We start from the raw sequence: 22,673 nt of genomic DNA on the forward strand, positions 1-22,673 counted from the left end.
ACCATAAGTGGTCTGACACCTAAAGTGTACGTACACAAAGTACTTTTTACTCTATGTTAAATCATGGACATTGTTTCCTTTATCCAATATTATTATAAAAAAATAATTTTATAAAATTTTTTATTTTGAATATATTGTCTAAATTTAATAATTTTAAAATTAACACTATTTATTTACAAGAAAGGATAATAATTTTAAGAGAAATATAAAAAATACAACTCTTTTAAATTTGTTTGTGATTTACTATTTTTAAAAATAATTACAAAAATACGATTTACAACCAAAATCAATCACTTATGAATAATCGTTTTTTACAAATAAGAACTTGAAAAAAAAATTGTATTTTTAGTTTTTTTAAAAAAACCTTTAATTTTTTTTTTCAAAAAAACTCTAATTTTAATATAAAAAATATTAGTTTTGAATAATTTTTTATTTTAAAATAATTAATTAAAAAATAATTTTAAACTACAAAGATTGTTGCGCTGGGGCTACAGGTAGGCGGGGTAGCCTACAGGTGGTATAAATACGAGCGAACCAAAGCCAAGGAGAAGTGGCGGGAAAATCAATGGCGAAAATTGATTCGCAGAGGCAGTTTCTTACTCTAATCCGCGGCTTCGCTTCCGAAAGTTCTCAAGGAGGTAATCACTGAACTATACACACACATATATGTATGTATATGCGCATATTAATCTGTTATATAATTATGCATAATGTTGTTTATAATAAATGCTTTGATTTAGCAAGCTATGTTGATAGATTAGAGGTTTTTTGATTATTAGCGTTTAATTCTACGTGAAATGATGCATGTGATCCTGTTAGATGTGTGAATTTGAGTTTGTGGCGTATATGTATTGCGATTTTCAGAGCGTAGGATTGTCGATCTGAAGAAGCGGATCGACGAGCTTCGATACGAGATCGTAGGAGCTAATACCGAGCTCGAAGATGCTAAGTGTGTTAAGGAAATGACTGAGCAGGATATTAAAGGCTATGAAGTTGAATTGGCTATGAAAGAAGCTTCAATTCAAACCCTAGAGGTCTGTTTCTCCCTTATTGAATATTTCGATGCTCGTAAAATGTATGTGTATACATGTATAACGTATTTTATAGCTATTAACTGATGATTTTAGTCTGATTTGTTTTGAATTACTTTAGGCTAGGGTCGGTTTGATTCAAAATGAGGTAGCGGTCTCTAAATCTGAATTAGAGGCTCTTAAGGTATTCACTACATCAATGTATAGGCTCTTTTTCATTTTCGTTATGAAAATAGACTGCACGTTGTTTGTGCTCTTAACAATGTTTATATATGTTTTAACTGATTTTCCTCTATGCGGAATAATAAAGATTGAAGAAGGAGGTTTACGGTATATATCTCGCATATATCCTTTCCTCAGTTAAGTTACTATTGTAATTATTTGAATTAGGAAACCTTTATCTGTTCATTTTGTCATTGTCTTCACAGAGATGATTTCATTGAGAGGATGCTCAGGATGAATGCTACTATAAGGTAATTGTACACGTATAGTTTAATATTTAATATCACTTATTCACTTAAGCATGACTTCTGATTTTTCTGTTTCATTGTTACTTGTAGGAATTGTTATATTATTTTTATGAATATGTGCATATAAGACTAGACTAATCTAAATTTCTAAAAGATCCACGATGTTTAAGGAAGTTATTGTTAATTGTTAGGTGTTGGTAGAAGCCAATACTATGGCAACTTTTGATGCTCTTTTTATTGGGTTATCATCTAGTAGTAATACAGGGAGATGGAAACAGGTTATCTGGTGAAGATCTTGTTGAATGAGTATAGTATCCCACCTCCATTCGAGTGCATGATGGTTCTTGGTACTGTACAGATTTTCTGTAAAAAACCATGCATTGCGCATGTTTTGTTTCTGTCTCCTGCTCTTGTATGTTGATATAACTGCAAAACACAAACTATCTTAGAGGAGTACTGGTTTCTAGCATTGTTGTTTATTTGTTTGTTATTTTGAGTCATCTAATTGTCGTGTAGGAATTGAAATTTAGTTGGCAACTTAATTTATTTCTCTACTACTTGCATATCTGTTTGTTTATATAAAAACCTAATTTACAGTTATGTATTAACTTGTACTTGCAATTTTTTTTATTTGTTAGATGAAATGTGATCCTATTCAGGTGTAATTAAGGTCTTATTCATTGAGTTGACATTGTGATATCTAGAGAATTAGAGTGCCACTATTACGCTGCTTCCTTGCACATGCAAACACTCAGTTTCAGTAATGTTTCTGCTTTACATGGGTTCTTACCTTTGTCGCTCTTAACTCTGATAATTTTTTCTATTTGAAGTTACTTTCTGATGTCAAGTTATAAAACTAATTATTGACTTAAATGTGTCGAATCTTCATGGCGGATTCTATTTTGCGGAGCCCTAATGTTTGGTATAAAAATTATGTTGAAAACATTAAATCTGACATGTGTCCTCATTCCTCAGAGTTTCTAAATGTTCATTCATTAATGACTTTGTGACACCAAGATGAATTTTGATATCTTTGACTATCAGGTTTTTGTACTCCCTAACCTTATTGTCCTAGACACCTTGATGTAACGTAACTAATTTTAAGTGTTAGCAGAATTGCTAGAGTTATCCTCGACTATCTACCAGTGATAGATGCTATGTCTGGATAATAGATGTCATATTAACTAAGCATTAATGTTCAGGCAACCTAAATTGATTATTTAAAAAGTTACTAATGCCGCTTGTTTATGAGGAGTGATTTTAAATAGTTTTTTAAAAATGGCAGTTCAAGAAAGAAAGTGTTCATTTCCCAAATACTTTGTCGATGCAGGAAGTTCCAGGAGACATCAGTTTATGCATTTGATGGAAAGGATTGCTTGGGAACATCTAAAACTGGTTGGTACTTTGTCAATTGTCGAATTAAGGGATGAATTATAGACATTGTTTGCAGTATGTCATGCCACTAATAGACATTCTTATATTTATATATATTTGACTTGTAGATTGCAGATTTCGCTCTCTCTAGACCTAAGTGTGTTATTTATATATGAAATTGATCATGATTTATGACTAATATATAGCTGCTGTGTACCTAGGCTTGCTCTCTCTCTCTCTCTCTCTCTCTCTCTCTCTCTCTCTCTCTCTCTCTCATACACACGCATACACACTTCAACCTTTTTCTCACTCACATACAACTCACCCTCTTTCTGTCAATATCGAAGATACTAAAGTTTCCAGAAGATCTCTTGAAGATGCTAAAGTTGCCAAAAGATCGCTTGAAGATAATCTTGCACATATTGTATCTCAAACAATTGCAGAGGAACAAAAGTACCAAGCAGAACAAAATATCCTTGAGCAGGTAAAAGAATTGGTCTAGATAACTCGCAATATGGCTGCTTAACATTATTCATCAAATTCATTCTTTAAAATTGTAAAATGACGACTTTGTTATATATTTTTTTAGTAAGCTATACTCTGAAATGAAATTACTAGCTTAAGATTGAGGTTATGAATTATATGCAGGCCCAGCAGGAGTTGATTCAATTGGAAGAAAAACTTGATCTAATGGAGGCTCTACTTAAAGAAAGCAAAGAATTGCAGGAATTGACAAGATATCCTCTATTACTCTCTTAAAGCAGTAAACTAAAGACATGTTGAGAAGAATTCTAAATAAAGAGTAAAATACGGAAAAAGGAAGTTATAGTAGACAATGAAAATCTTAATTAGAGGTCCTCTCTCATTTTTGCAAATGAGAACCATAAAGTTCAGAGGGAAGGAATAGAGTTGAACTTGCAACTTTATATAAACGAACTTGTGAATGCAGAGTATTTTGTTCATTCCAGTAAGATGGAGTTACAGTACTTGTAGTTCATAATGCAAGATTTTCTCTGTAGGCAGATTGTCCATGTAATATATGTCATTGACCCTTAGTAGGATATTGTCCACTTGACCAGACCCACGCAGACATCTGAATTTGAAGTTCTTTCTGCTTCACTTGGAAATGAGCTGCAGAACAGGTGCTCATGTCCCAGTTGCCATCGAGATAATGTGGAAGCATTAGGTGGAATTCTTCAGGGAAGCAGTGAAAGTTAGTTGTAAGTATGCACAATGTGATTTATGGATTTATATGTTCTTGCACAACCTAATTCGTCAACAAGTACTTGAAGTAACTAAATTTTTTCCCATCAAATCTCATAACAGATTTGCTGCTGCTACAAAAAAGTGAAGCTAAATCTCGATTTTCTGCATGAGAATTCCAACTTTACACCAAAAAGGTGAGATTATACATTCCTCTCTATACTCCGGAACTCATCTTCCTATGTCCTTGTAAAAGTTGAATTTTCTAAGTCCTTGTACATGTATCCTGATGCACAAACCTTCAATTTGCTCTACTTAAGACTAGATGTATTTCTGAACCGATATGTATATATGTCTTGTTATATTAGCCTTTTGGTGATGGTACCTGGGATGATAAAATATTGATAACGCCTCTTAGAAATCTTGACTAGTAGACCATGTCAACTGTGAGAAACTTGTCTGTCTAATGGTTTTTGGCTGGAGATGGTGTGTCATGAGGTATTGCAACTGTTATGCTGATTGTTCTTTGTGGTAATTGGTTCAATGTTTGTTGCAAACTTACAATTAATAATTAAAATGTTAATATAACTTCAGTTTTATCGATGTGCATACCTCCCTGCAATATATGGTATCAGTAATGATATCATTATCGAGTTTATGATATTTAACGAAGTATAGACACTTTCATGTTGTTTCCACCTCAGTATAGAATATCTAGTCGAAGGAAGTACTGGAGATCTATAAGAGCACAAGATAACTAGGGGTTCTTGCATCATTATATGGACATTGTACAGATAGTGGGGACTTTACTCGTAAGCCTCGGATTGTCAGAAAAAACCAGCCATACGCTTAAAATAATCTAAAAGGTAAGCCTTGGATTGTCAGAGATACTAGCCATACAAGCTTATTTTGATCTAAATCACCAAAGACCTAGCTCACTTTTACCAATACCGTGCTTCAGTAATTTTCTTCTCTCTTCTACTTTAATGCCACTTGAATAGTGATTGTTGAGAAACTAGTTTAGCTTATTATGATATCTAAATTTCAAAATCAGGAAAATATTTTAATTTTTTAGTCTTGTGTTAGTTTGATCGTTTGCACCGAAATTTTAGAATTCATATTTTCACGGGACAGGGGGAGTTTCATTCAGTATGGTAAACAACTTACGATGACAAGAGGATGATGTTCCTCGACATTATGAGCGACCTTTGTGACACTTGATTGTCTCAATATCTCTGACACTGGGTGATTACTTCTTCCTTCATCACCCTTCTCACTGAGAAGTGCGTTGCCGAAGATACGGATCATTGAACCTTTGATTCTCAAATAACAATGATTCTGCAAGCTACTGAACTAAATTTAACACTTACTTGGTACCTCTGCCAACTGTCTTTTTCATCCACACTTATAAAGACCCCAACATCTCCTTGATTGCGATAAGTGATTTGACTTTTGAGTACCTGCTTTGAACATTACACTCGGACATGGGCATGAACACCTTTGGGCTTAATCGTGCATATATACAATATATTGTGAAGTCTCTGCTTTTATGTTGAACATGTACTGGCCACTCTGATTTGGATCCTATGTTGTGTATTTTGCTGCCCTGTCGAAGGGGTTGGCATTTAACCTGTAGTAGTGATTCTTTTCTCGAATTGGCACCAACTTAGGTTAGTACCTTTCAACATTCCACTGGATTCACGTTAAGTTTATTTGTAGTACAACGATTTTGTCAACAAGAGTTTGCTAAATAAGCAGGTTACATTTTTTTACCTTCTGCCGGGTCTTCGACTTCAATTACAATTCAAGCAATTAGGTCAATTAGGGAAACTATATAGTGATTCAACAAGAGTTTCCAGCTGGTGGGATACATTGACTGTTTCTGTTTGATTTATTATGCATTTCACTCTATTCTAAAATTGTTCAATACCTCTTTTAAAAAATATATATTTTTTAAACGGAACATAGCATCAATCATCCCACTATCTTCAAGAATTTCAAAAGAAAAAACTATATAGAAACTATGTTTGCCATGACTATCCTACACTGATACGAGGTGGTACACTGATGTGAGGATTATGAGCTGGTAGCTGAAAACTATTTCTTCTCCTAATCTTACGTTGATCCGATACAAGATATTTCTGCCTAAACATGGTAATGAAAGCCTCCACTTTTTCGTTTAGTTCCTCCTTTGACAGCCCACTTGCTTTCTTGTTATCATCTTCGTCTTCACTTTCTTCTCCCTCATCAGTATCACACTTTTCATTCACCGTCTCTGTTTTGTTTTCACTCTCCAATATCTTGGAGACATCTTGATGGCTGCTTTTCTTCAAGTTACTACATTGTCGCGTCGGTACCTCGTCCTTAGTACTTGTCTTTTCCTCTTGAGCATCACTACAAACTACTTCATTTATTAAACTTGGGCATGTATGATAGTTGCTAGATGTGAACAGAATAGCTAGTAGTAAGAGGTTGAGCACAATGAATACAAAAACTCGCCACTGCTCGAAGAACGAGACTAGGGTGGCACGTTCCAAACATGCCATCAGCACCGCGGCTCCAGCTGCAAACCTTACAGCATGTAGCTGCTGTTCATCTTGTTTCCTCTCCATTTCAAACTAATTTATATCAAGTACTCTTTAAGTTTTGTATAGCCACCGGTTTATATAGAAGTGAAAAAGGGTAATTGAGAATGCCCGTGAAATTGTGGGTTATTATCGAAAATGCCACTAAATGGAAGCAAAAGTTTGTGTTAGATATGATACGATAGTGAGGCAGAGCCAGGCCTAATGATCAGGTGAGGGTGAGTGTGCTTAGAGTTTGGGAGACCACAAGACATTCTCTGTCTGAATTGCTAGCTGTGCGTCATGTATTCATTCGTTCCTTCAAAATATAGTAGTATTGGACTTTAAAGTAGTGCTAGCCAAAAATTTTACCAAATAATATGACAAACACATGATATATTTTGATTTGTGGACACATATTAATGTACGTGGGATATCATATTATATTTAGGAAAATTGGTATTTAATGTACGACATATCAACAGTTGGGGAAGTTTTTGGGAAAAAAATTTGGTAACCTAGCATTTCTCTAGACTTTAACTGTAGCCAGTTTTTATATCTACCATTTCTTATGTTGCATTCCTTTTTACATATTTCTACCAGTAGTTTTGATTTGGATTAAATCTTATGCATCAACAATTATGTTACACAAAGACTTTCGGATGCTGATACTTTTTGGTACGGATGAAGAAAGAATGTGTTTTTTCTGTGATGTTAAGATTAAAGTGTCCAACATATTTTTATATCAGGATTTAACATAAAAACATGTATTGTATTTTTCTAATAATGTCATCGTAGTTTAAAAAACCAGATATTTCATAATGATATTGACTTGTATATTGAGTACTTTATATAAATTTCAATGCTAAAACTAAATGTATTATTTGAAAAGCCTCAAAGACATGAGTGGAATATTGGGGGTCTAGGAGTTGATAAGGATTGAGAAACACGGGACAGGGACAAAACGATGTTATAGGTCTGGGAAAAGTTTGAACAGTTGATACAAATTCAGAAATTAAGAGCATGAGAATGTTAAAAACGAAAATGAAAATGATTTAGAGTTTAAAAAGTACGTATACAAAGATTTATCCAGAATGAGGTCCCTATTTTAAACCAGGTTATTAATACCTAACACATCAATTTCTATTAATCAGAATGAAACGCCATCCTAATTATCTGTTAATCGATATAGTTTTGTAGATGTAGTAATAACGAAATATGTAAGTATTGACAAAATGAGTAGTAAATAATGATAAGGAAACGCAGGAGTGCAGAATAAACATGGGGGGAGTGGGGTTCTGGTGTGGGAAATGGCATGCGCTTTATGCCGGCAACTGAAAGCTGACTTACCACTGTAACACAGATTTTTTGGTAAGTGGGTGCTGCTCGTAGTCCTGTGATATACATTCAAAAAGTGATAACAGTCCAACAACTAACAAACAATTAGTAAAACAAAACTAGTCTGAGCATTTTAATGTTTGAATTTCGTCAGTCGTACAGTGTTTTTTTCATACTCGCAATTATGCAGCTCCAAATAATTTGAATTTTAACAAATTATTGATATGTTCAAATCATAAATATTTTATATGATATTTTTGATAAATAGTGAGACTGTGATTAATAAAAAAATATTGTTTGTGAATGAACTGAAATTTAGAAGTAGGCTTCAAATAAACTAGATAATTTTTATAGAACCAGACTCAAAAAGGTAATGTAGGTAAATTTAAGCTCAACCCATGTAGGAAGCGATATAGGGCCAATTTGGTAACATCATTTAAGTGGTTTATCGACTTATAAACATATAAGTACTTATTATTTTTCAACTTAATTTATAAGTCAAATTTACAAATTATATGTTGATAAATTGAATATTATTAAGTACGTACCTTTATTAATTTTGGTTTGAAAATATATGTTTATAAATCTTAATTATATTTAAAATTCACGAATTAAGATAGTTATTTAAAAATTATTTATTTTAATTCATTTAACTAAAAAGAAATTATAACTTATAAATAAATTATCAAACACTTATATAATTTATAAGTATTCTTCTAAATATCACTTGTAAATCACTTATATGCATTTTAAAGTATAAGTTACTTATTTAAAAAAAATTCAAACAATCCCATAATAAGTGCAAAATGGTGTGATTTAGTTTTATTTTTATTTTAAACGAGTGTGTTTCATTAATTAAAGGCCCTCGAGTTTTGTACGCAATCAACTTTACATTCCGATGTGTCAAGGTAGCAAAAATGATTATTGCTGAGTTTTTTTTAGAAATAGTTTGTTTTCATGTATACTCCTGATTAGTATTGCATTAAATGTTGAGTCAAAATTTGAGTCTGATGCGTTTTAGTTATAAAATCAAATATTAAAATATAGTAAATATAAGGATAGACCCGAAAATACTTGGTAAAAAGTGTATTGGAATATGAGTGAAATAATTTATTTAGGAATAATTTTTTTAAATATAATAATTAAAAAGGGACAGAGTGAGTATAAAAAATGATTTTCCGATGTGTGACATAGACACACTTACTAAATTCTATTCACTTTTGATAAGTTGTCTTGTTTGTTTTTTATTTTATTGATTATTTTTGTGCACATCCCCAGTCGGAATTTGATAGCCCATATTAGTTCAGGTCCAATAAAGGAGCCCAATTAGCAATAACACTGAAGGACTCCGAGACACGTGGCAACATCGCCACCGTCCAGGTGGTCCGGATCTTGGAACCTTACAACGGTCCGGATCCGGGGTCACATTGGCTCTTCACAGTCGTCTACGCGTCTCTCAACCCAAAACTCACCTACGGTCCAGATCTAAGGTACAAACCCCTAAACCCTAATGGGAAGCCTATAAAAGGCCAATCAAACGGTGTCTTGGGGGTAACCGAATCTTTACTATCTACACACTTATACACACACCACTATCTATCTGCTTAATTCCTATTTTGCCCTTTCTTCTCCGATAACCCCTCTCATTCTCATGTCGGAGGTGTTGCGGGGACGCCACCCCCCTCCGGTTCTGTTTTGCAGGAGCACATCCTATAGCTACACCACAAGCCACCGTCATTTATGCTCAAGTGGAGGTTGAGTCTGGTAGGATAAGGAGAAGACCCCGGGGTGATATGGAATTATCATTGGCGCTAGAAGGAGGGGTTGAACCTCCGACCAGCGGTGTTCATTTTCGGTATCTTTACTCCGCCCAAAAGATCATAATACTTCACTCCAGTAAGATTACTACTCTGCTTTCCCAGATCTACTTTTCCCCCAAAACGTGCGCTCTTAAAAATATCGTTAGTAGATCTTGTTTAGATACACTTGTCGTTGTTTATAGTACTTTTTGGGATTCATAGCTGTGATTACCACGTATTTTAGATCTAAAATTTACGTACTATTACACGAGTATAAACCCTCTCTTGCTGTAATTCTTAATATTACTGAGGAACCATGACAACAAGAAAGAGCAAGACAACTGTTTCTGCCTCCTCCAGCCCCACCCAGGGACGGGGAAATGGAAGATGTGGAGGAAGGGCTCCCCATAACACGGACTCCATCTCAACCCCTCTAACCAGGAGATCAAAGAATAACTATTGAGAAAGTTGCTCACAAATATGCCAACACTTCAGCAAACCCCTGGGGAAATATGACCCCAGAGCATATACAAGCTACAATGTACCTGTGGAAGGAAAAATATAATCCCGAGCCTGAGAACCGCCCAGGGGATCAAGAAGAACATACTGAAGAGTCAAGAGGATCAGTCCTGGATCGAATCGTAAAAAACTTGAAAAGGCCACCTGAAGATGTCCGGGATGAAATTAAAAGAGCCACTCTCCGGGATAGGATCCGGAAAGAAGAAGAGGCCAAAACAAAAGAAATCATTGAGAAACGAATCTGAGATGAAGAAGCAAAGTTAAAGAAGGAATCCCACCGAATCCGTGTTTCTTCAGACTCTGAGCCCGAGAAAGAATCCAAACAAGAACAAATGGCCTGAGCCCCCTGTGATCTCAAAACAAAGGTCAAGGGTGACATGGAGATAGGAGCAGTTGCCACCCCGTTCACCAGGAAGCTGGAATCCACTCCAAGAGAATGCAGACTCAAACACTTTAATTTCGATTCTTTTGATGGGTTAGCCGACCCCGAAGAGCACCTGAACTACTTTGAACAAATCTCCAACATCTATGATTACAATGACCTAACAAGATACCGCTTCTTCGCATCAATACTGAAGGGTGGAGCTCAGAAATGGTTCAGCCGAATTCCGTCTCGGAGTGTGGATTCCTGGAAGGATTTCCGAGAAATATTCTTAAAAAGATTCCGGGCTAATCGAATGAATGAAATGCAAATGTGCCATTTGGAGACAATCCAACAGAGGAGCAAAGAGAACCTTCCCGGGTTCATTAAAAGATTCCAGGAAGCAGTTAACCAGCTCTCCAACCTGGAATAAAAGGAGGCTGTGAATATTTTTCGTAGGAACCTGCATCCGGTATCTTGTGAAGGCTCGTCAAAGACCTGATCCATAGAGAATTCCAAATCCTAACATCTGCATATGTATTGGCATCCAAGTTCATAAGGGAAAATGATTTTCTCAAACTAATGAAAATGAATAGCAGATTCCATGACGACGACGAGTCCCCGGAACGTCGCTCTTCGTACATGAAGGATAAAAAGTTAAAGGTCGACAGACAGTCAAAATACATCCAACAATCCCAAGGAACCCCACCCCGGGATAGCTATTCGGGTCCCCAGAAAATTGAAAGAAAACCAAGAGCTAAAAGGGAGTCCAAGCCAGAAACAGAGTGGACACCCCTCAACAGGCCCCGGGCAGACATCTTGCGCGAGGTTAAAGATAAACCCTTTTATTATTCACCAAAACCCTTACTTGCACCCCCGGAGAACGGGGCCCGGAACAAGCATTGTGGATACCACGAAGATCATGGACATACAATAGAGAACTGTTTCTCTTTGAAAATGTTCATTGAGGACCAAATCAAAAAAGGAAATATAAACCAGTATCTTCAGAGAAAGCTAAACGACAAAAAAAGGCCACGGGCAGCAGTAAGAACGTGGTCAACATTGTCTTTGGTGGAACAGCCTCTCCACCCCGGAGCCCAGACATGGATAACGACGTGATGATGATCTAGCCTTTTGAGAATGAGCCAATATACTTATCCAATTCGGATTTCGAAGGACTCAATCCGGATCACAACCAGGCCTTAGTGGTGACTCTCGATGTGACAGATAACGAGGTAAAGAGAATTTTAATTGATAATGGTTCTTCTGCTACACAGTATTCGAGCACACACCCAACAGGATGGAGCTCGGCCACCCACGCATGGACCCCTACATCGAGGACCCCTTATATGGGTTCGGGAATACAATGATACTAATCCGGGGCGTTATCTACCTCCCCATAACTTTTGGAACCACACCCTAGCATGTTTCTCACATCATGAAGTTCTACGTGATAAGTTCGGCATCATCATACAACATGATCCTCGGCAGGCCCACAATTACCAAACTCCGGGCCATCCCTTCAATAATTCATCTAATTCTCAAATTCCCCACCCCGGGAGGCATAGGAGAACTAAAGGGTGACAGAGACATGGCAGGGAGATGCTATGGTCAGACTTTAATCATGGAAGAGACAGAACCAGAAAATCGAAAGAAAATAATGTCCCTCCCCAAGGGGCAAAACAGAAAGAAATATCGTGAACATCTCAGTAAGAGGCCCAAGTTGGATGTTAATATGATCGAATATTCGGAATACAGCGTAACCAATGCCGATGCCCGAATCCAGAAGTTTGTAGAAACCAAAGAAAAGACAAAGGTTAAACCCACCTAACAGACAATGGAGGTAGAACTAGAGCCCGGGAACCCCACCCGGAAGATCAAAATTGGTAAGGGCTTGGAAACGGCTTTCCAGAAGGAACTCACTGAGTTACTAAAAGAATATGCCGATGTGTTCGCTTGGACACCGGAAGACGTGCCTGGGATCGACGAATTAGTTGCGACGCATAGCCTGGATGTGGATCCAAGACAAATGTCGATCAAGAAAAAATGAAGAAACTTCACCCCGGAAAGGCAACGAGCAATTGATGAAGAGGTAGAAAAGTTGCTGAAGGCGGATATCATCTGTGAAATTAAGTACCCGGATTGGCTTGCCAACGTTGTGCTGGTCAAAAAGCCCAACGGGAAATGGAGAATGTGCGTCGATTACACAAATCTGAATTCAGCTTGCCTTAAAGACTCCTACCCGCTACCCAACATAGACCAGTTGATTGATGCAACTTCGGGCCATGTTATGCTAAGCTTTATGGATTTTTTTTTCGGATACAACCAAGTCAAAATGAATCGAGAAGATATTGCAAAGACAACCTTCATCACACATCGGGCCGTATATGCCTTCATCATGATGTCATTCGGGCTCATCAATATCGGGTACACCTATCAAAAGATGATGAACACCATTTTCAAGAGCCAGCTGGGAAGAAACATGGAATCCTAAGTCGATTACATGATATCTAAGTCGATCACTATACCGGATTACATCAGAGATCTCAAAAAAATGCTTCGACAACTTAAGAAAGTACAACATGAAACTGAACCCGGAGAAATGCGCTTTCAGACTTCTGTCCTGGAAGTTCGTAGGCTTCTTAGTCAGCGAACAAGGGATCGAGGTAAACCCGGAAAAAATTAATGCAATAATGGAAACGACGATACCGCAAACCCAGAAAGACATTCAAAAGCTGGCAGGGTGCCTAGCAGCACTCCACAGGTTTATCCCAAAACTTGCGAAAAGGTGCCTGCCTTTCTTTGAGTTGCTAAAGGGAGCCCGAAATGCAGCTCAGCTTTCTAAAAGGTCAAGCAACATCTGATGAATCCTTCAATATTATCAAAGGCTAAGCCCGGAGAACCACTATCCTTTTTATCGCGGCCGGACCAAGGGTAGTCTCGTTAGCACTCATTCGGGAAGAAAAGGGGATACAGAGCCCTGTCTATTATATAAGCCAGGCCCTCAAAGACGCAGACTCGGTACCCAAACTTGGAAAAATTTTCCCTAGCCCTTGTACATTCAAGCATGAAGCTAAGGCAATATTTTCAAGGCCGAGAAATGAGGGTAATCACAGATCAGCCACTTCGTAGAATCATTCACAAACCAGACGCGTCCGGGAGGCTGGTGTTAGGTAATGAATCACACACAGAGGGGGGTGAATATGTTTTTATGATTTTAGGCTTTTCTTGAAAGTTAATGGTTGAACAAAGTAAATTAAATCTTGTATAGAAAAGTGTTCATGCAAAATCTAAACTTACAGAAAATAAAGAACACAAATCTTCAAAACTCACTTAATTTTTGTATTAAAAATTAAGACTGTTTTGCTACAAAATTTCTAAGCTCTTTGATGTTAAAGAGCCCAGCTTCTTCTTAAGAGTGATACAATAGATTTGATCTAAATTGTTACTTCTAACTAGAGGACCAGTGTTAACTTTATAATTCAGTTAACTGCTGGTTTATACAGTGGATAATAAACATGCTATTAGCTTTTCTAAACTGTCACTTGTCATTTCTATTTATAGAAAAGCAAATCTTCCATTTCTGGCTTAGCATATCTTTAGCATCTCGTGTTTACTTTAATCTTCCTCTGTCAGTTAATCTTTGCCATTGATCTTGCACACTCTTCAAGCTGCTTTTTGTAGACTTGTCAATCCAGCGGTTGGATTGTTTGTTGATTGTTTATCTTGAATATTGAACTGATCTGCAATTCTGTACTTTGAGACTGTACCTCGAGATCTCCAGTTTGAATTAATAGAACACTTGACATCTCGATAAGTACATAAGCTTATCGAGATATCTAGCACTCCATATTGAGTTTGGCTTGTAGAGGTCTTCAGCTTGTCGAGATCTCTAGTCTTCACATCTTCACTTTAACTTATCGATAACTCAGAGTTCTCTACTGAATGTAGACTTGTCGATAACTCTAAGTTTTCTAGTGAAGGAATGACTTGTCGATATCTCTAATCTTCATTTTTTCAATTTTGCTTGTCGATATTTTCTTGAGTTCTCTAAGAGCTTTCCTGACTTCTCCACTCTGAATTCATTCATTTCTTCTATCCCGGTGGATATTGCTCATCCGTCGAGTAGTGATTATAACCCGACGGATGTGCCTAACAGCAGTCATCCGTCGACTAGCCAAACTACTATTCCGATGGATGTTCCTCATCCGTCGGTACTCTCTGAAACTTGAGTGACTTCTCGATAAGCCATTCTGGAGTTCTCGAATGACTTCTCCATAACATTAAATCCGTGACTTGTAGAGATCTTGACTTATGGTATTTTTCTCCAAACAAATTTATTCAACTCCAAGCTTCTTCAAAATTCTTCTGAGGCATGATCTTCTTGATCTTCTTCCAGATAGAATTCTTGGGCTTGATACTGTTTTAGGAAAAAGACTCCAGTATGCTCCTTTGTATTTTTACAGACTTTAAGTGTTACAAGTACAAAATACAAATTTAGATAACAATACAACTTACTCAGGGTTGACCCCAAGCTTAACTGAAGAACTGAAAATAACTGTTCATTAATCTTCTACTCAGATCAGATGTCCATTTGACTTGCTTCATACTATGATCAGAGATGCTAATGACATTGTTATCTCCAGTAATCTTTGACATCATCAATTATATATTACAATCTCCCCCAACTTGTTCATTATGAAATTATGCACAAGGTCTGATTGATGATGTCAAAACTTTAACTAAATGCAGAAACCAATCTTCCCATCTGGTCTTCTTTTGTTGAGTTGTATTTAGATTTATTCTTCTCTCCCCCTATGAAGAATAGAATATTTTATTATCTGGCAACATCCATCAGCTGTTTTGGCAGGCATTTAGATATATTCTCCCCCTTTTTGACATTATCTCCAGGTGGAAAGATCCAGCTAGATGCACATTGTTCAAGCTACTGTCATTGTCCATTTAGAACACTGTCTGCAGCTTCAAGCTTCAGTGAGATTTGTGGTGATGAGTTTATCAAGTAGAATAGAGGTTTCACTTAGACTTGCATAAAAAATCTGTCAAAAACAAAATCCTAAGCTCTCTGTTCTTTTGAATAAGTAGTCTCACTACTTCTCACTGCACTAGTCTCATGACTTTTGAGAGTTAGAGTTCCCTCAAATGGATTATTAAATCCATACACTCATCTATCTCTCCTTTTTCCAGGAAGGATCCTGCCTCTTTTATTCTCTATTTTTCTCTCAATCTTTTCTCTTATTCTCACATGAAAGACTCAGTTGTGTTTGACTTACAGAAATAAGAGCTGGCTGAGAAGAGTTGTCTGTGATCATATGATTAGGGATAATCCATATAGGTCTAATCATACTCATTTCACCAGAAAAGAGAATGTTGGCTTGAAATTGTGAGGTGAATGAATCATTAAGAACACCTGTGACTAGGGTCATAGTTTAACTCACAGATTGCTCTGTGGTTTTGATAGTGTGTTGTTCCTCACTTGTAGTGGGAACCTCCAACTGAATTGGAGGGGATTTGACTAGGTTACTATCATGTACACCAACCTCAAACCCTTGTCTGTCTTGTAATACACTGGCACATAAATGTGCCATACTCGTGCTATACTTGCCCTTCTCATGACATTGTCATAGTCAATTGTACTTCTAGCTTTGACTGCTAATACAGCTTGTGCTAGAGTTATGAGGGGAGTTGTTTCTTTTTGAGGAACCTTCAATTGAATTGGAGAGGATTTAGATAGCTCCCCCTCAGGAGTACTACCCTCAAACCTTTCAGTTTGTGAAGACTGTTTTGCACATGAAGGTGTATTAGGAATACTCATGGGATATTCAGTAAACTGATAAATTTTCCATGTTTGGTGGTTTCTCTTCTCAAACGACAAAATAATCTGAAGAACATTATGAAATTGCTGTCCTTCTGTAAAACATGTTTCTTTTTAGAGTCACCTGAGTGGGATTGTGTTTGAGTTTGTGTTGCTGTATTTGGGAGAGCTGTAGTTTGGTTTATAGATGTTTTAGCTGCATTTTAACACAAATACCTGTTGATTGAAAATTTGAATTTCCTGTTGTTGTCTGAGTGAATTGTGTTGAACCTGTAATGCATTGAACATATCTGGAATTTTGATTAGGCATAAACATTGAGCCATACAGTTGCAAGCATTATGACAGGAAAACTAATAAGTAATTAATTTGTAAACACAAGGCAATCATGACATAAACAATCAAGCAACCAAAAACAAATTGATAAAGAAGAAGAGAATTTTCATTAATATTAAATACATAGAACATTAAGATTCAGATTACATCAAGTAAATCTTAATCCCTACTACTCTAATTTGGGCTTCTTATTCTCAACCTCCAACCTACTTGCTCTGCGCTGGTAAGCTCTAGACATGGAGTGGGCAAGAGAGATGATCCTCTCCTGCAACTCCAGAGCAGCAAGGCTTTGCTGCTCAGCTACTCTTGCACGTCTCTCCTGCTCTAGAGAGACTTCCATCTCAAAGAAAAGAATGCTGAGTTGATCATCCCACGAGAGTTCGTCAAAGATCTCTCGTGAAATATCAAAGGGGCCGCAAACAACGCCCCTGAGATGGACACGAAGTCCGGAAGGATCAAAGTAAATTTGGTCTTCATCCAGATGATGGACAGGCTGGTAAACTCCATTAATAAGTCTGTAGAAGACTAGGGCATCCATTTGAGAGAGAGAGAGAGATGAACAAGAGATGAGTTTTGAAATTAGATGTTTGTTGAGAATAAGAGTAGTGATGAATGATAAAGAGTGAAGCGTTTTAATTTATAGAGGGAGTAAAGATAGAAATCAAGAGACCCTTGAGTTGCCCGGATAATAAGAGTAATAATCACATAAGCATACTTGACAATTAGAAATGACTAGTTACTATTCCCCATGCAAGTACTCAAGAATCTTAGTTCACTATTTAGAATAACTATTCCCCATGCAAATAAACAAGTACTCCCTACACAAAAAGTAACTCCTCCTGTCAACATATAGTCAAATAAATTTAACCATTATCAGCTTTCTCAAAATATCAGATATAATGTACTAGTCTACTTACATTAGACTAACATATTTCCATAAAAAATAGCACATAAGCACGTAAATGTGTCAATAAGTCAGAGTAATTATAGATAAAGTATGTCAAAAGTATTTTGCTGAACATAATTTATGAATTAAATTATTTCAGTTTTTCATACTTTTTGCTTCTTTTGATCTGTTATTTATTAACTTCATATAGTTAGAATATGAATTAATAAATATTCAGTGTGCTTAGAATTTCGAGAAATTCCAAGTTAAAATATTCGAGAAGTCTGGGTATTTATAGTAAAAATAGATGACTTGTCAAGAACTCAAAAATAGACATTAGGAGTTTATCTATTGAGAAGTCATTTTGAGAAATAAGGTATATATCGAGAAGTCATTGTAAATTACTCTTTTAGGGAACTCAAACTTGACTTATCGAAATATCAAATAAATACCCAGTTTTTCCAAAAAGTGGACTGAACTAATTCTAACTTTTATTTGAATAAATTCAAAATAAAATTAGAATAAATTTTCCAAAAGTATTTTACCAAAATAATTTATCAGTTTAAATTATCTCAGTTCTGAGTTATTGATAAGTCAAAAATTGTACTTGTAGAGAACTCTGTGAATGAACACTACTAGAGAACTCTATAAGGACTTATCGATAAGTCATTTTAAGCCTATCGAGAAGTCACTCGAGAAGTTAGTAAATTGACTTATCGAGGACTCACTCGAAAAGTCCTAAAATGACTTGTCGAGAAATCAATTTATACTTATCGAGAACTCAGTTCTCTAAATAATTTTGGTTAATGCAATTTTGTCTTGTGTTAATTTTACATATTAAGGATATAAATTAACAACTAAGCAGTTTAATTAGAATTTGAAAAATTCCAAGTTAATTGAATTTGAAAAACAAATATGCAGAGATTTCTGAAATATTTATAACTCATATTTCAGTTAATTTCTAATTTAATCAAATTAATTTTAATTTACTGGAGATTAATCTGCTGCAAAATATTAGCTGAGTTCTTGCCTTAGGATGAAGAATTAAGCATTCCAATTTCACTTACAAGTCTAGTGAAAGTTTCTTCATCCAAAGGTTTAGTAAAAATGTCAGCTAGTTGTTTTTCTGTATACAAAAATGAGCTCAATGGTACCATTAGTAGCATGTTCTCTAATAAAGTGGTACCTCACATCAATGTGTTTTGTCCTAGAATGATTAACTGGATTAGCTACTATAGATATAGCATTAGTATTGTCACACATGATAGGATTTTTGTGTAACACTAGGCCATAATCCATTAGCTGATTTCTAATCCAAAGCACTTAAGCACAACAACTTCCTGCAGCTATATATTCAGCTTCATCTATAGAAGTTGATACAGATTGTTGTTTCTTACTGTAACAGGATACAAGTCTTTGTCCAAGAAATTGACAGCTTCCACTGGTACTCTTTCTGTCAACCCTGCATCCAGCAAAATCTGCATCTGTGTAGCCAACAGCTTCAAAACCAGTTCCCTTAGGATACCATAATCCCAAGTTTGGAGTCCCCTTCAAGTATCTGAAAATCCTCTTTACAGCCATCAAATCTGATTATTTTGGATTGGCTTGAAATCTTGCACATAGACATGTTGCAAACATGATGTATGGTCTACTTGTTGTTAAGTAAAGCAATGATCCAATCATCCCTCTATAGCTTGAGATATCTACACTCTTGCCCTTTTTATCTTCATCCAACTTTGTTGCTGTAGACATAGGTGTAGATGCATGTGAACAATCAACCATTCCGAACTTTTTCAAGAGATCCTTGACATATTTAGTTTGGCTGATGAAGATACCATCACTTCTTTGCCTGACTTGAAGTCCAAGGAAGTAACTCAGTTCCCCCATCATACTCATTTCATATTCACTTTGCATAAGCTTGGAGAATCTTTGGCACAACTTCTCATTAGTAGAACAAAAAATGATATCATCCACATAGATCTGAACTAGGATCATATCTTCACCATGTTTCTTGTAAAAGAGAGTCTTGTCCATGGTTCCTATAACGACTCGTGTATTTTTATTTTTATTTTATACTTGGAAGTGTAATAAAAGTTTAAGTAAATAAATAAAAGATGTGTATTGATTTTGGCAGCGATTATGGATTGTTATTTAATTAATTATGATTTGTTGATATGTGGGATTGGAATTATGTGATTTATTGGTGAGTTATGTGATTTTATTTTGCTTGTAAAAGTGATTTTATTGTAATTATAATTCCATAAATATTTGGGTTGTCTTTAAAATTTGTTTTCTAATTTTATAATTTCAATAATTATTTTTAGGACTTTATAAAATTGAGAAATCAATATTTTGTTAATTATTCATTTTTAAATGATTTTCTGAGTGTGTTAAATGCTAAAATCCATATTTAATTATGGGAATCTTTAAAAATTATGAAATTTATATTTTATTAAATTCGTATTATTCGGAGAATTTTAAAATTATTTTGGGAATTTTCGGGAATCGTTTCATGCGCGCGTCGTTTCGTTATTTATCAAAAAGCGGGTATACAGCGCAACCCAGAATTGTTTTAAAATTTTGAAACTTATGATTTAAATAACTTGGGGATATTTGTATCATATTAACCCTGTTTCGACGATGTTCTGATTAATACTTATTTATAAATTGTACCCTTAAAAATAGATTAAAACAGCGTGTCGGGCTTGCAGTCAGTTAAAATGAAAATAAAACGACACGTATCCAACAAAGTTGGACACGTGCCGTGTGTTGGTTAAGTCAGGAGGCTGAGTAATCAGTTGGGGGAGGGGATAAACATCACTTTTCGTGTCTCTCTCTCGACTGTCTCTCAATTCTCTCTGTTTTCTCTCTCGAATACTTCGAGTTTGCTCGACTTTATCTTTTCGGTTACCATCTTCTTCCTTTTTTGCTTCCCTGGGCTTTGTTCCTTCTACTGTTTCTTTCCGGCTTGTTTTTCCGGTGAGCCGCTGCTGTTTTTCAGTTTGGCTTGGTTCAATTCTTGCTCAGTTGGTATACATATACATATATATATACATGTGTGTGCTCTGTGTGTGCATATGTATTGTGTTGTGTGTGTTGTGCTGTGTACAGTGTGTGTGTGACGGCGCGTGGCCGTGTATGCTGCGGTTGCTGCTCTGTGGTTCTCTGTTGTTGGGCCTGTGCATTCGGGCCTTGGTTCTGTTGTTGGGCCTTACAGTTATGTTGACTGTTGGGCTTGTGGTTTGGATTTTGTGGGCTGTTTATGTTCTGTTGGGTTGGATTATTGCAGATTTTAATTTTTTAAATTCCATTATTGCAGGGAATTATTGATTAATATTCGTGATATTAATTATTCGTGTTGGAAATGGTTTTAAAATAATCGGTATAATTTATTTGGGAATCCGTAATATATCGGACGCCAATAAATTGTGCCACCGTTGACGATGAACTTCGGTGAGTCGACGGTGGACGGTGATGACGATGTTCTGAGTCCTAAATTCTATAAATAAATAAAATAAAATAATTATGTAAATTATGTTTGGATTTAAATAACTAATTTTGATTGGTATTGGGTTGTACGGAATAATGTTGTGGATTGTTGGGAATTATTGACGTCGATTATAATCGACGGGTAGTCTTATAAATAAAGAAGTTGCTGCCAAAATTTTCTAAAATATATTTGTAATTGTACATAATTATGTTTTACGTGTTATCCCTGTTTATGTTCGAGAAATGTAATTACATGATTATATGTATAATAATGAAACGAGTCGGGTTGTCGGATTTGGGGTTATTAGGATTTGAGGATATCAAGCATGTTGGTATAACTAATTAGGGTATTCTGTAATTGTAGATCCCAGTCGAGTTGTTCCAGGATCAAAGTCAGCGTGAAAGCTATTTAGGGTTGTGAAGCGTTGCAAGGCAAGTACCCCTGACCACTATTTTATGGTTCAATGCATATGAATAGCTAAATGTTTTATTCTCGTAATGGAACATAAATGTTTTAAGTTACGTATCCCCTGTAGTTATAAAATTACTGTTTTCAAATTGTTTTGGGGAAAAGTAACTTCGAAAGGTACCTGTCTCAAATGGAATGATTTGCGAAACAAATTTTATATGTGTGCTGGCTAAATAAATGATTTTGAAAATGAGATAGGTACAAGTGTTTTGAAAACTGGATAAAACGGTCAGATATGGGATACATTTGGGCCAGAGTAGGCCTATTGAGGTGGCGTAAGAGGCTAATTCGGTTGCGCGCATTATAAAACCGATTAGTCCAGCAGGTCAGAGACCTAGCTAGTCTCTGAGTTCCGGAACAGGTAAATGGGATGGCAGTTAGAGCCGTCTGGTGTTGATAGCCTGATCAGCTGTCTTCACATATCCGCTATGTATCTGATTGGGATTTGTGAATTATATAAGAGCATGAATGATTGATACAGCGGTTTTATAAAATGATTAGCATGCTAAAATTGGACTCTGGTATTACACAGCAGACTACTATATTGTTTTCGCAAAGCATGCTAATTAGTGATATCCAGTTATTTTGATTGTCATTGTGAAATGTTGATATTATGATTACAGCTCTGTTCCCATTATTGTTACATTACTGTTTTAATCTGTTATTCATATTTGGTACTGCTGAGCGATTATGCTCACCCTTGCAAACTGTTATGTATATTTCGCAGATGCCTAGAAGATCAGTCAGACCGACCTGTGTTCCCGCCCCTACTGGTCCCGGCTCCTCTGAGGTAGTTTGTATCAGACCATGAGGTCTGAGGAGTTACTGAATAAAGTTAGTGTGTCTTAGATATTGAATAAAAAGTTTGTAATAGTGAGAACCTGAATTATACTTGAACCTGGATCGAATCTTGGTTCGGGGTCAAGTTTGTATATTTTAATAATAATTCTGTTGTTTATAATTTTAGTAATTGTGATTAGTGACGTCAACTACTGACCCCGGG

The 22,673-nt window shown here is 35.9% G+C and overlaps 2 protein-coding genes across 3 annotated transcripts; one reads left to right on the plus strand and one right to left on the minus strand.

Annotated features, from left to right (window-relative positions):
* The first annotated feature begins 509 nt into the window (after nucleotides 1-509).
* Nucleotides 510-21,616, plus strand: LOC141716785 (uncharacterized). Of its 2 annotated transcripts, XR_012573355.1 has the most exons (11): nucleotides 510-638; nucleotides 865-1,034; nucleotides 1,153-1,215; nucleotides 1,342-1,361; nucleotides 1,460-1,504; nucleotides 2,832-2,896; nucleotides 3,223-3,359; nucleotides 3,524-3,612; nucleotides 3,961-4,095; nucleotides 4,202-4,275; nucleotides 21,566-21,616. XR_012573355.1 is itself a non-coding variant. In XM_074518962.1 (10 exons), the coding sequence occupies exons 1-9, from the start codon at nucleotides 566-568 to the stop codon at nucleotides 4,091-4,093; spliced, it is 795 nt and encodes a 264-aa protein (XP_074375063.1). In that variant the 5' UTR covers nucleotides 510-565; the 3' UTR covers nucleotides 4,094-4,095; nucleotides 4,202-4,440. The 2 variants fall into 2 exon arrangements, 1 of the variants encoding a protein (XP_074375063.1); XM_074518962.1 differs by lacking the exon at nucleotides 21,566-21,616 and having other exon boundaries at nucleotides 4,202-4,440.
* Nucleotides 5,861-6,695, minus strand: LOC141716787 (uncharacterized). The gene has a single exon (XM_074518963.1). It carries the CDS (start codon nucleotides 6,688-6,690, stop codon nucleotides 6,115-6,117), a length of 576 nt encoding a protein of 191 aa, XP_074375064.1. The 5' UTR covers nucleotides 6,691-6,695; the 3' UTR covers nucleotides 5,861-6,114.
* Nucleotides 21,617-22,673: the final 1,057 nt, after the last annotated feature.

Source organism: Apium graveolens, chromosome 4 (genome assembly GCF_009905375.1).
Source record: "Apium graveolens cultivar Ventura chromosome 4, ASM990537v1, whole genome shotgun sequence".
Classification (NCBI taxonomy): Eukaryota; Viridiplantae; Streptophyta; class Magnoliopsida; order Apiales; family Apiaceae; genus Apium; species Apium graveolens.